Source organism: Malaclemys terrapin, chromosome 2 (genome assembly GCF_027887155.1).
Source record: "Malaclemys terrapin pileata isolate rMalTer1 chromosome 2, rMalTer1.hap1, whole genome shotgun sequence".
Classification (NCBI taxonomy): domain Eukaryota; kingdom Metazoa; phylum Chordata; order Testudines; family Emydidae; genus Malaclemys; species Malaclemys terrapin.
Window position 1 is genome coordinate 280135397 of NC_071506.1, and position 12861 is coordinate 280148257.

The following is a 12861-nucleotide window of genomic DNA, read 5'->3' on the forward strand; positions in this document are numbered from 1 at the left end:
TATCCCTATTTTACAGATGGGGGTGGGGGGAATGATGCACAGATCAACCTGATTTATTTTTTTCTCTTCCCCACCCCCCTCGGTCCCCCGCAACATGCTAAGCACAGCAGCTCCCATGGAAGTCCATGACCAGTCCAGCTGCAAGCACTCACCCTCTCTTGAAAGTCCTACCATAGGTGATATGCCCAAGATTGCACAGGAAATATCTTAACACGTCAATCATATTCCTTACTTTCACTGCCCTCCTCAGGTAAGAAGGGCAGGAGTGGGTTACTTGTGGTGATGGTCAGGAGGACTGACCTCTTCAGTACCAAGCTTTACTATGGACTTGGTGGAGGGGCCTTGGCAAATTGTTTCACCTCCCTTTTGCCTTCGAGGCATGGAACTCGGTCCAGTCAGTGGAGCTACTGGCATGCTTAAAGCTGGGCATGTGCTCCAGCACCTTGGCTGAATCAGGGTCTTGGTATTGCCTTGCATCCATCTGTTTGGCTGCGCAGGACTCAACGTAAGCTCAGGTCTGGATCTGATTTGGTCTCACTCTAGTTGCCATGATCCTGTGAGAGTGCGCGCACACACGTACACATACACGTACACCCAACCCCATGGCAATCCATGTTTCTGTAGCTCCATCAGTATATCTATTCAAATATCACTGCCCAGCTACACGGGTGACTATTCCTGTTAAAGCTACACATGTGGTTCTTGTAAGCTGTTCAGTTCCATCACACTCTTGGCTGCGGGGGGTGAGAGCCATGGGCTGGGATGTCCTCCTACATTTTGCTGCTACTTAGGGCTTGTCTATACTGCCCGCCAGATCGTCAGGCAGCAATCAATCCAGCAGGGGTCAATTTATCATATCTAGTCTAGATGCAATAAATCAAGCGCCCTCCTGTCAACTCTGGTACTCCACCAGAGTGAGAGGCAGAGTCGACAAGGGAGCGTCAGCTGTTGACTCACCGCAATGAAGACACCATGGTGAGAAGATCGAAGTACGTCAACTTCAGCTACGTTATTCACATAGCTGAAGTTGCGTAACTTAGATTTCCCTCCCCGCCCCCCACCAGTGTAGACCAGGCCTTAGGATTGGGAGCACTAGCAAGGACTCTCTCTGAGTAGCTGCTGAGCTCCACATCTGTCACTTGGAAGGAAAACTGCAGGCAACACAAAGCACTTGCTTTCCTCCTTCAACCCAAGAGGTGTCCACACCAAAAGTTAAACCACAGGGAAGTTCAAGAGCCACTTATCCGTTGCTCTCCTCCCTGGCTCAGATGGACTCCCCTGCTACTTCTCCAGAGGGCTGCAAATGGATTCGTATATAGGTTGTTACACCACCCTCGTGACCAGAGTAGATGAGCACCTTCCAATAGTGGATTAAGAACTGTGGTGAATATCTTGTCCCCTCGTCTGCAGTAATGGCTGTCGCTGTGTCAGTCCCAGGATACTCGATAGACAAGGTGGGTGAGAATTTTTTACTGGACCAACTTCTGTTGGTGAAAGATGCTTTTGATGGAGCCCTTCAGCACTGTATAGATCAGAAGCTTATCTTTCACCAACAGAAGTTGGTCCAATAAACTATCACCTTGCCCACCTTCTCTCTCTAGTCTGTCCGTTCCTACTTTTTCCTTTATCTTTCTATGCGGAGGGTTGTGTGTACACTGAAGTGGTGTCTTGAGAGGGTTGTGTGTGGTAGGATTTTTTTTTATATAATTGTAATGCTGCTTTTTGTTAAAAGGCAGGTTGAAATGCACCTTACATTTGAAGCCAAAAGTTGTGAGGGCTGCAATGGTCCTTAGTTCCTGAGTGAGTTCACTCCAAACTCCAGGACTGGCCCCAAGAAAACTCTGCTTCCTGCACAGATACTTAACCTAATGAGGGACTCTCTTAGAGCAGTGGGCCAGGTCTTCAGTTGGTATTAATCTGTAGCTCCAGTGACTAAATCGGCTTTGCTTATGTAGCGCTTGCCCAGAAACAGTAGGGTGCGTATCACTTGTTGTATACAATTGTTAGTAATAACGCTTCCACTGATTAGCTTCAAAAGCTTGTAAATACCCCTTCAAGGGAGACGGGTGTATCAGAGCCTCTTAATTTCCTCCTTTCCTAACTGATTAAGGACAGAACCAGCCACTACACTTGTAACTCATTCTCTTCTCTGGTTCAGTAAGAAAAGCCTATACCAACCCAGAGGCATAATCCCCGTTCCTGCATCCTGGTTTCTCCAGTGCCCGATAGGTTTGTTTTTTCACCTGTTCAGTTTTTAAACCTGCCTCCAGGATAATATGACACTAAAGCCAGTGGCTGAGTGAAATAGCTATCGCTGCTGTGCGGCAGAGGAATTGCAGAGCTGTAAACTGCTCCCAAAATAGAGCAGATGATGTGTCAAACTGCCCAACCATCCGAATACTCTACGATCTGATAGCTGTGGACTGTAAAATTGGGGATGGGTGAACTGTTTGGAGGAGCTGGGGTGGGATGGGAACTAATGCACCTTCCGCTCAGCTCTGCGCACTAAGGCTAAAACCTTTTCTGATGGTTATGACCTGTTTGGATGAACCCTATTGAGTCTTATCTCTCCTCTCCACTTGTGAAACACAAGTGCCAAATACAAGAGGAGAGGCTGTTCTCGAAGTATTTCTGGCCCCACCAAAACCAGGGGTACTAGCTTAGAAAGCTCCTCTGTCGAAGTTTGCTTTTGTAGAAGAGTCAAATAAGCACCAAGAGGCAAAGCTTGAGACTTCCATATTACCATAAACTCCTCTTCTTTAAGCGATTGTGCTCTAAACACACTACTTAATATCTCTGGGCAATTAAGGAAACTGTTGCCTTTTGCCACAAGGAGTCTTCCCTCTGCAAATCTTTGGCCGATCCAGGGCTATATAACTCTCTCTGCATCTGAATGAAAGCAGGATTTATTGGACGTGCAGGATTGGGGGAGCGTGGAAAGGGAGAGGCCAGTGCTTTGCAGAACATCCATCACGGAGCTGTTAAATTTGGGAGGCGAGGCTTAACAAAAGGCTGGCTGAGGTGTTGGGGAGACAAATGAGTGATTCATTACAAAGTCAGATGTGTTCTTTGGCACCGGAGTGGACAGACGAGACTGACATTAACACATGGCATGCTGCGCGGATGATTGGATCTGTGCCACAAGTGCCCATGTCCTGAAGATTTGAGGGCTAGTTTGAGTCATAGAGAAATATTTTAGAAATAGAGCAGAACTGCCACCATTATAGTGCCTAAATCCAGTGTATTCTGTAATCCAAGTAGAAGTGACTCCCCTCAGTGTCTCCGTAGCAACCGGGTCCTAATAACCAAAAACCCTTTGGCTGTGCCTTTAATATTAAACAGGAGGACCATGTGAAAATAACCATAGGCAACATCTAGCACCTTGACAGGTGACTAAAGTGAGGGCAGCTCCTTTACAGATGAGGTGGCTTATCCGAGGTCACTGAATGAATTGGTAGCAAAGGTTACAAAGAGCATCTAGGTCTTCTGACTCCCAATCCTCGCATCACGCAGAGCAAGAAGGGAATCGTAAAGCATCTGTGAGTAAGTCAGTCACTCCCTCTGCAGGGCTAAGGAGGGTAGAGACGTTTTTATAACAGTAAAGTCCACACGGGTCTGGGCAAGCTTGTGGCATTCCACTGTGCCTTGTGTATCAACGCTCTCTTGTGAAGTAGCAGGTGGGCCAGAGATGCCGGGTGCAGACCTGGATAGGGTGGGGGTTGGATTTTGGCCTCTTTAAAGGACTCTTGCTCATGTCCTTTGTACCTGCTGTGTCCACTTTTGGAGAAGAATTGAAATTACAGGTGCCTTTATTTTACACATGAAACTATTAAGCATGGAAAGCTCTTGGACTAAAATCTCAAGCGGACTATATTGATGTAATTCTATTGTCGATGGAGAAGCACTGGCTTATGCAACAGATAACCTAGCCCATGGCCGTGCACTGTTGCTGCTGTAATAACTACTCATTCTTGTGTGTAAGATCTCTGGCCACAACCCTCCCATCAGCCTTGCCTTCTCTTGCTGACTCAAAGGGGGGCAAGGAGGGGACATCCATTACTTGAACTGTCAGAACTTGTAGCGGTCTCTTGTCCTAGCTTCTGCTGCAGCCATCTCCCAGCCCTTCTTGGTCTGCTGAAAATTACAGCTAATTCTGGAGCCGCTGTCCCCAACAGTGGGGCACTGAAGGGGTTAAACTGCCCCCCCCCGCCTTTTTCTCTCCTTCCACTGCTTTTTTTTCTCATGCCTCCCTGTACCAACACTCTCTCAGCTACGCTTGCCTACGATCTAGTGGGACCCATGCCAGAAGGAATGACATGAAGCCAAAAAAAGTAGTCAGTAGAATAATTAACAGTCCTGGGTTGCTAAGAATTCCCTGGGAGGGTGGAGAGGGGGTTATCCATGAAGCTGCGCAGCCAATGCGGGTGAGAGGGGGGAAAGGCTGAGGCGAGAAGAACTCCTGGCACAAACTGCGGAGAGTGAAGCTAATGCTGTCTTAAATTTGTGAGTGAAAGCTCCCTGGCCCACGCATTCCACTGGCACCAGAGTTCACCAGCAGGTTTTAAGTTGAGTAAAAATCCTCCATAAATCTAGCTGATGGTTGTCTCATTCCTGAGAGGATGAAGGGGGAGGGGGCAAAACCCAGCTCACTTACAAACAAAATGGGTTGTTGCAGGGGAATTAGGTCACTGGGAGCTCGGGGTGCCAAGCTACCCAGAAGCTCCCAAACGAGGGAGTGAATGTAATCATCGAAAAACCGAAAAATGCGGCAGTGGTTCCAAAGCCGACATGTGGCAGGGAACTGGTCAACCCTCTGGTAGGGGCCACACTAGAGGCAAGAGAATGTTGAAAAGACCAGTAGCTGTCTGTCAATTTCCAGATTGGTTTAGACCTCTAAAGCACCTAACACCAAAAACTCTAAGTGGCCTAGGATCTGTCTACCTGTGATGCCCCCTTCTGTGGTGGTGTGGCACAGGGTGAAATCAGCAGCGTCTTTCCACCTAGCTCTCCCTTAGTTTATAACTGAGGGAGCTGCTGACAGGATGCTCTTGAGAGGCATGGTGCTTGACTTGCACTGAGACACCCAGAAGGCCAACAAATCTGGGCTGAGGTTTGGAGGGAATCTTATTGTGGCATGGGGGTAAGGGGTGGGTGGGGGTGGGTTTTTTTTCTGTTTGGTAGCCAAAGTGTGTGTGTGTGGGGGGGGGGGGGGAAACTGTAGTGTTGAGCTGAAGTTCAGAGACTGGAAGTTTGCAACTTGTTTACTTTTTGTGGTGATGGATTTCTTGATGGCTTTTTGGTCCAAGTTGGATTGAGCATCAAGTCTGGTATCAGCATCTCCTGTTCTATAAACTGGAATCTATTGAGCACACTAGCTGGATGGCTACTTCTGGAAATCTGAAGTAACTTAATGGGAGGTTCCCCATGACTTTTATTGGTAAAACCAAAAACATCTTCGGTGGACCTTTGAGGTCTACAACAGAGCTATATGTTGCATTCCTCTTTATGGACTCTAAATAGCCTACTAGTTACAATTCACTGTCATATTTTCTGTAAGCATTGGACCAGTGAAAGTGTGGTGACTACTTCATGAATTACTGGCCTTCAAAGACTAGACCGGGCATCAAACCAATGTCCAGATTAATCTCCATTGAAGTCTGTGGAATTGTCCCAGAGAGGAATTGGACCCATTATACTCCAAATAGTGTTTCTACTTTGTAGAAGGGGGCATGATGTGGGCCCAAGTTAGGAAAGTTATGGGGAGGAGGGGAAAATCCCAATTTGGAATTGCCAGAAAGCTGGAAGAAAAAGGACATCCGATCAGTTGTTCCACATGGTCCAGTCTGAACTAGTGTCTGGCTTCCTTCACTTGAGTCACTGGCCTATGCCTTGGGCTATGACATATACAGTAGAGTCACGCCTCAAAGCATTTTTGGAAGAAAGGAGAAGGTCAGAAGGCAAAGAGGGGCTGGTATAGGCAGTAGAACTACAGGCAAAGTAGTTGTAAAAAGGGAAGATCTCAATTGGGGAGTGTTGTACAGATTTACCATTGGGAAATCCTTTGGAAGAGGAGAGTGGCATGGTGGATTTCACCAGGCCTGGCATTCCAGGCAGATATAGAAGAGCAAATTTTCTTGCAGTGATGTGATGTGGCTCTGCTTGGCTGTGGCAGGGCTTAGGCAACTCCTGATTTTGTCAAACTGGGAGTGCACTCCCTGGCCTTTGCAGAGACCCTGCCTCTCTCGTCCTGCTTTGACTGATCACAAAGTCCTCTTGCTAGGTAGGGAACTAAAGCTTTGGCTTTGAGCCTGTCTAAAACCAGGGCTCATTGAGGGGTAGCGTATTGCCACAAACACACAGCTGCCTAGGGACTTTGCTGCTGTCCATGTGGGGCACGCTATGCTAAGCTGAACATTTTAGTGAGAGCAGGGCTGGATCTTGACTATTAAAGCATGGATCACTGCAATTTGATCTCAGAGGGAAACTTTTTTTCGCCTCGTAGGGCTGGGCACAACTGAGCATCCAGGGTACTACCACTTGCCAACAGTTTATTGCAATATTTAAAGTAGGTATAATGCTGGCATCTGTTTCAAACGGGAAGAGACTAGTTAAGGGTTCCCAACTAAGCACTGTATTTTGCAGTCAGATGCAGACTGAAGGGTAAAATGACTAATATAAGCCCACCTTCAATGTTAGCAATCGCTCCCACCAACAATAATCCCAGCTCCTCCCACGTGGTGGTGTTCCCTGAGCAACAACACCTCCATCATATGCACCCTAGACTTTTTGCTGGAATTATCTCTATTGGGGAGAGTAAGTGCACTTCCCTCACCCCTACAGAGCCCCAGACTCCTTGGCAGGAACAGCTCAGCCTCTGTGCAGAGCTGAGAGGGCATCGGACTCTGACCCCATGGCCTCACAAGACCTCACTCAGCCTAGGTTGCATAAAAGGGCTTGATGGATTATAAGGGTTCCATGCCGTGGCAGCCCCTAAGCCAGTATTTCAGGCACCGGCACTGACTCTCCCTGGTGGGGGGGTGGGGTGTGTGTGTGGTGTTGGCACTCTCTTGAAAATGCCACCTCAGCCCTTTGAACTGTCACAGTAAAGTCCTGATACTGCTAGGTTGGTGCCCTTGCTGGAATGGGCATAGGTCTCATGCCAAAGATGCATATTACTCTACATTTGCTCCAAAGGAATTCTTCATCCGGAAGAAGGGTTCTGTTTAACAGCTAGCAGAGGCACACTTCATTTTACTTGTTTTCTCCCTTCCTTTTTTTGCCTGAATGGGACAGGCCTTTGGCCAAGAAGCAGCAACTGTTACTGACCCTGTAAACGTGCTTTGGTTTTATAACCTGTTCTCTTGCTTTGGCCTCAAGCAGACCTGAACCAAAAAAGCCATGAAGCTGGGTTGGGTGACAAATGTCCATTACTTGCTTATGCTCGTTGGATGAGTCTTTTGCTCACTGAACTGAGCATAATGCCGGGGGGGGAGGGGGGATTTTTTCTGAAGCTTAGGCCTGGTCACCACTTACATTTTAAGTTGGCATAGCTCAGGGATGTGGAGAGAAATCTATACCCCAGAACCCTGTGGCTCTAACCAACTAACCCCAGGTGTAGACCTAGCTTTCCTTGGCCTAGCTACCATTGCTTAAGGAGGTGGAGTTACTCCAGTTCTGGAAAAAGCACTTAGGTTGCAGGGTTATAGCCACAGGGCTGCTGTAGCCCCTGTAGTGTAGACAAGCCCTTAAGGTCAGAAGTTAACTCTGAAGGGTATGGAGGGAAGGGGTGCCAAAGCCCGGGCTACTAAGCAAAGAGAAGGGCCAGCAAGCAGGCTGAAATCCAAAGAGTGGACTCGAATTTTTTTTTTTTCCCTCCCTACTCACTAGAGCTGGTTCTTCCATGGTCAGGACTCTGAGCTAATGAACTGTTATACTTTCATGGTGGACAATCTGGCACCTTTCTGTAAAATTTTATTAAGGGGTGATCAGGAACCAGTGGCAATGGTGGAAACCTATGAACAAGAGTGGTTTAAAAAATTACCTTTTTTGAAAACCGTGTCTTTGTGGAAAAACTACTAGGTTTTTGGAATACTTTTATGCACTTAATTGTGTTTAATCACTTTTTGATATTTTTCACTTATCAGTGTCTCCCCCTCTTATTTCTTTTTGTCCCCTTTTTTCCTTTAGCCATTTAAAAAAAATAATCCCAATACTTCAAAAGTGCCCAAGGGTTTGGGGGGAGAACCATAAACAACATCAGCAAAACAATTGGGTCCATTTTTGAATCCCACAGAAGGAGAATGTTGACTTCTATGAAGTGGCTTCAGTCAACTCTGCTGGGTGTGGGGGCTCGGATCGGGACTTGGAATACAAATCTATTTGTAAAGAAATGTCTTGGAGTTCCAGCATTCCGGCTATTGGCTGGGGGTTGTGTGTCTGCATGGTAGGGAGAATCCCTATGTATAACATGGAATTCCTCCTAAAATTAAAACAAGTATAACTTTTTAAGGTTCTAGAACCTTCATTTTTAATTCTGGAAGTGATGGTCCATTTCCCCCCCCCCCTCTTCCTGCCCTGTCTTTGCTGCCCTCCCCTGATGTTGGGCCCTGTTAGGGGTCTACTCTGTGCAAGTTCTGAAACCAACAGAGTACGCTTCAGTGAAGGCGAACGCCCAGCCCTGCACTCGCTCTGTGTGTGTGTGTCTGTGCAGGGCTGAAATGTTCCAGCAAGCTTTTTTTCATTCTGGCTTTAGCAATTCTTCCTTTTTGGCTGGGGGAAATGCATCTTCAGGTCCCTCAAAACCCGGTATAGTGATTCCCATTGACTGGCTGCACTGGCACCTGGCCGGAAGAGGGCAGAGCCAGGAGAGCTGGCTACTGGTAGAAAAGCCAACAAGCGGCTCATGCTTCCAGCAGATGTTCCTGCAGCTTCTTTACTCCCTGGGGCGGGTGCCAGCCTGGTCAGCGTCCAGCAGCCAGTCACTTGACACCGGGAACAGTATGCTGGCTTCTTTTGTTACTCATTGTATGAGTCAAGGACCTTGTACTTGAAGAAGGGAATGGGCTCCCAATCCCCCCCCCCCGCCCCTTAAAGCTCCCAAATCTCTTAACTTAGATGAACAAACCTGAAAACTAAAGCCTCTTGACTGCATCACCTGAACCTAGGCCTGAAGGTGGGTGAGTTATGGGGGGGTGGAGGGTAGGGATAGGATACAGAGGGACCTAGACAAATTAGAGGATTGGGCCAAAAGAAATCTGAGGTTCAATAAGGACAAGTGCAGAATCCTGCACTTAGGAAGGAAGAATCCCATGCACTGCTACAGCCTAGGGACTGAATGGGTAGGCAGCAGTTCTGCAGAAAAGGACCTGTAGGTTACAGTGAACAAGAAGCTGGATATGAGTCAACAGTGTGTCCTTGTTGCCAGGACGGCTAACGGCATTTCGGGCTGTATAAGCAGGAGCATTGCCAGCAAATCAAGAGATGTGATCATTCCCCTCTATTCAGCATTGGTGAGGCCTCATCTGGAGTAGTGTGTCCCGTTTTGGGCCCCACACTACAAGAAGGATGTGGAATGGGTTACCTAGGGAGGTGGTGGAATCTCCTTCCTTAAAGGTTTTTAAGGTCAGGCTTGACAAAGCCCTGGCTGGGATGATTTAGTTGGGGATTAGGTTCTGCTTTGAGCAGGGGGTTGGACTAGATGACCTCTTGAGGTCCCTTCCAACCCTGATATTCTATGATTGCAGAGCCATAATGTAGGACATGTTCTGTGTATCTCTCTCCTTTTTGCCCTGACTCCGTGAGGTAGGGCATCTCCAGCCAATGGCTGGCACCGGCTAGAGATACTAGAATGTAGCTTGAGCATGGTAGCGGTCTACTGACTAGTCCTTCTTTTTTATTATTTCTCTTCCCCCCCCCTCCCCCCAACCTGTGCCCTGGTCTCTTCACAGGCTGACTGGGAATGAACCTCTGACCATCCTCCCTCTGACTTCAGAAATGGAGGAAGCTGCCGTCAAGGCCCATTATAAAGTGTGCGACCGCCTGAAGCTGGAGAAGAAGCAGCGCCGGATGTGCAGGCGGGATCCAGGGGTGGCCGAGACCCTCGTGGAGGCCATCAGCATGAGTGCCCTGGAGTGCCAGTACCAGTTCCGCTTCGAACGGTGGAACTGCACCCTCGAGGGGCGCTACAGAGCCAGTCTGCTGAAGAGAGGTCAGTGAGGGGGATCAGTGGGGGATTTGCTCAGCCTTCTAGTGCAATAGTTCTCAACCAGGGGTATATGTACCCCTAGAAGACCTCCCCAATCCCCTGGGGTACATCAACTCCTCTAGATATGTAGCCTGTTGTAAAACTAAGTCAATAAAAAGCATTAGCAAAGTCAGTACAAACAAATTTCATATGGACAATGACTTGTTTATACTGCTCTCTATGCCATACATTTCAGGGTAAGGACAATATTTACAGTCCAACAGATTATTTTATAATTGTATGGGTAAACATGAGTCAGCAATTTTTCAGTAGTAGCGTGCTGGGACACATCTGTAGTTTTTATGCCTGATTTTGTGAGCAAGTCGTTTTTGAAGTGAGGTGACACTTGGGGGTACACAAGAAAAATCAGATTCCTGAAAGAGGTACAGAAGCCTGGAAAGGTTGAGCCCCTGTTCTCTAGAACATGGTGGGTCACCAAAGGGGATGTGGTAACCATGGATCCAGTTGTATGCTCACTTACACTCCAGCTACCAATTGACTTCAGTGGAGTTTCACAGATGGACTGATTGGGCTAAATTATCTGCCCTCTGTTCGGTCTCTAAACCCATGAGTTATAACAGAGGGTAGAATTTGCCCCAATCTGCCCCCCAGACTTCTCTTTTAAGGTAAGAAACACTCTTAATAAACCATGAAACCTGGAGTAGTGCCTAAAGAGTACTCCACTTTCAGACCAAAGTGCTTTGAATCCTCTCCTTAAAATGAAGGCATAAGAGCAGGATGTGCTGAACGGCTTTGTTGTGAAAGGGAAACAGAGGATATGCAGAGTCAGCTTTTGCCAGGTCCTAGTGTAAAGTGAAATGAAGCTTTTGCAACTTTTAATGAGCCCTAATTGCCCCGGCCTGGAATGGTTCTAGGTCAAGGACAATATGGATGGTTACTTTACACTATCTCTGAGCTGCTCTGTAGAGCAGAAGAGGGGAGTGAATAGTGGTGGTGAGTCTTGTAACTCACCTAACCTTGTATGAAGGGCGGGAACCAAGTCTGACTATAATACTCCATACAAGGGAAGCTAGTTGGAAGAGGCAAAACCCCCCTTCCTGTTTCCCTAATAGAAAATAAGTTGGTGTTTTGGCAAAGTGCTTAGAGATCGCTGGGTGAAAAGTGGGGCTCTGGAAAGGCAAAAACTAACTTTAAACTCTCGGCATCCCCTTTGAGGTGGCTGAGTAATGCTATACCCATCTTCCAGATTGAGACCCAAGAGACATTAAGGGAAAGTCATCCCATCAATGAGAGAGCTAGGAATGGAACCCAGGTGTCCTGACTCCAACATTTGCTCAGTGGCATGCTGTGACATTTTGAGTCAGGCATGCAACTGCACATTTGCTTGCAAAATGACATCCTCCATGTGGCATGGCCTTGCACGTACAGTACATGTGAAGTCACTCTGTGCAGAGGATGTCATCGTGTTCAGGGACTAGATGGACTCGTTCTGCGGGTCCGGCCAATTGTGGGTCATACAACACATGCCATGCACACACAAACGGTATAGCATTGCCTTTACTCTAAATTTTGGACTACTTGAAGATGGTGCAGAGGGGAAATTGTCTCCTGGTTAATCACTTGAAGCGTTGGGTCTAAACTGATGGTCTGTCCTTGACTGTGTAGAATAAGGAAAGTCCTATGAAACCCTAGACACTGAACCTGAGCTATAAGATGTTTAAAAATATCTCCGCTTGCCAGAACTACCCCTGGTTAATGGAGCTTAGAGTACAAGCTCTTTCTTATACTGACACCTGGAGGCCACAGCCTGTTCCTTCCAGCTGAGAGCTGGCTTGATGGACAGCCATTACCACATTAAAGGTGCTTCAATTTTAGCTGCCTAAAAATATGGCTTTGCATAACAAATGACAACCCTGCAGGTTCCAGGAGCCTGCCTGCTGCCTCGTTGTTCCATGTTTTATTTCTTTGGAGTCCTCTGCCCTCCACAGAGGCTATAAATCCTGCAGATGTTGTGCCTGTAGCATAACATGCTGCCCTTTGAATCTTTCACTTCTCCACAAGGGGAGTTCTTGGTTCCTGTCTCCGCGTTGCAAGAGCCATTACCCTGGGGCAAAGGGGAAGGTGTGTTATCTAGTGATCTGCAGTTACTGAAATGTGCCAGCATGGGGATTTTTTTGTGTGCGCTTCCTTGGAACTACTTCACCTTTGAAGGAGGAGAGAAACTTGCCTGTCTTCTGTATCTTGCATTCGGTCACCAAAAGTGCCTGATCACGGAGTTGTAACTTTCAGATAAGTGCTCCTTTTTTAACCATTTAAAAAAAAAAATCCCTTTAACTGTGTGTTTGTTATCCTCTTTGGATGCCCTTTTTGGAGACTTGCAAGTGATCTGGAAACGGCTGAAACTGGATCGCCGTGGATGGCAGGCTCTCCAGACACTTGAGGTTAGAATGCCTGCATTGATTTAGAGTCTATTATCTTGTTACAAAATATCTCGGTGCAATCAAATAGTGCACTGCAGAGATGGCTCTAATTCTGGCCAGAGCCAAATGTCACATGAACTTGACTGAACTGGCTGAGCTGCCGGAGAGTGAGATGATACACAGGCCGGTGGGCATTGGGAATCTGAGTCTCGAAGGATGGAGGAGGGAGAAGTGGAG

The 12861-nt window shown here is 47.4% G+C and overlaps 1 protein-coding gene across 2 annotated transcripts in view; it reads left to right on the forward strand.

Annotated features, from left to right (window-relative positions):
- WNT9A (Wnt family member 9A) overlaps nucleotides 1-12861 on the forward strand; it is a 63094-nt gene that overhangs the window by 32530 nt on the left and 17703 nt on the right. For both annotated transcript variants that reach the window (XM_054016710.1, XM_054016711.1), the window contains exon 2: nucleotides 9948-10207. In XM_054016710.1, the coding sequence (XP_053872685.1) occupies nucleotides 9948-10207 (260 nt within the window). The remainder of the gene's footprint in view (nucleotides 1-9947; nucleotides 10208-12861) is intronic.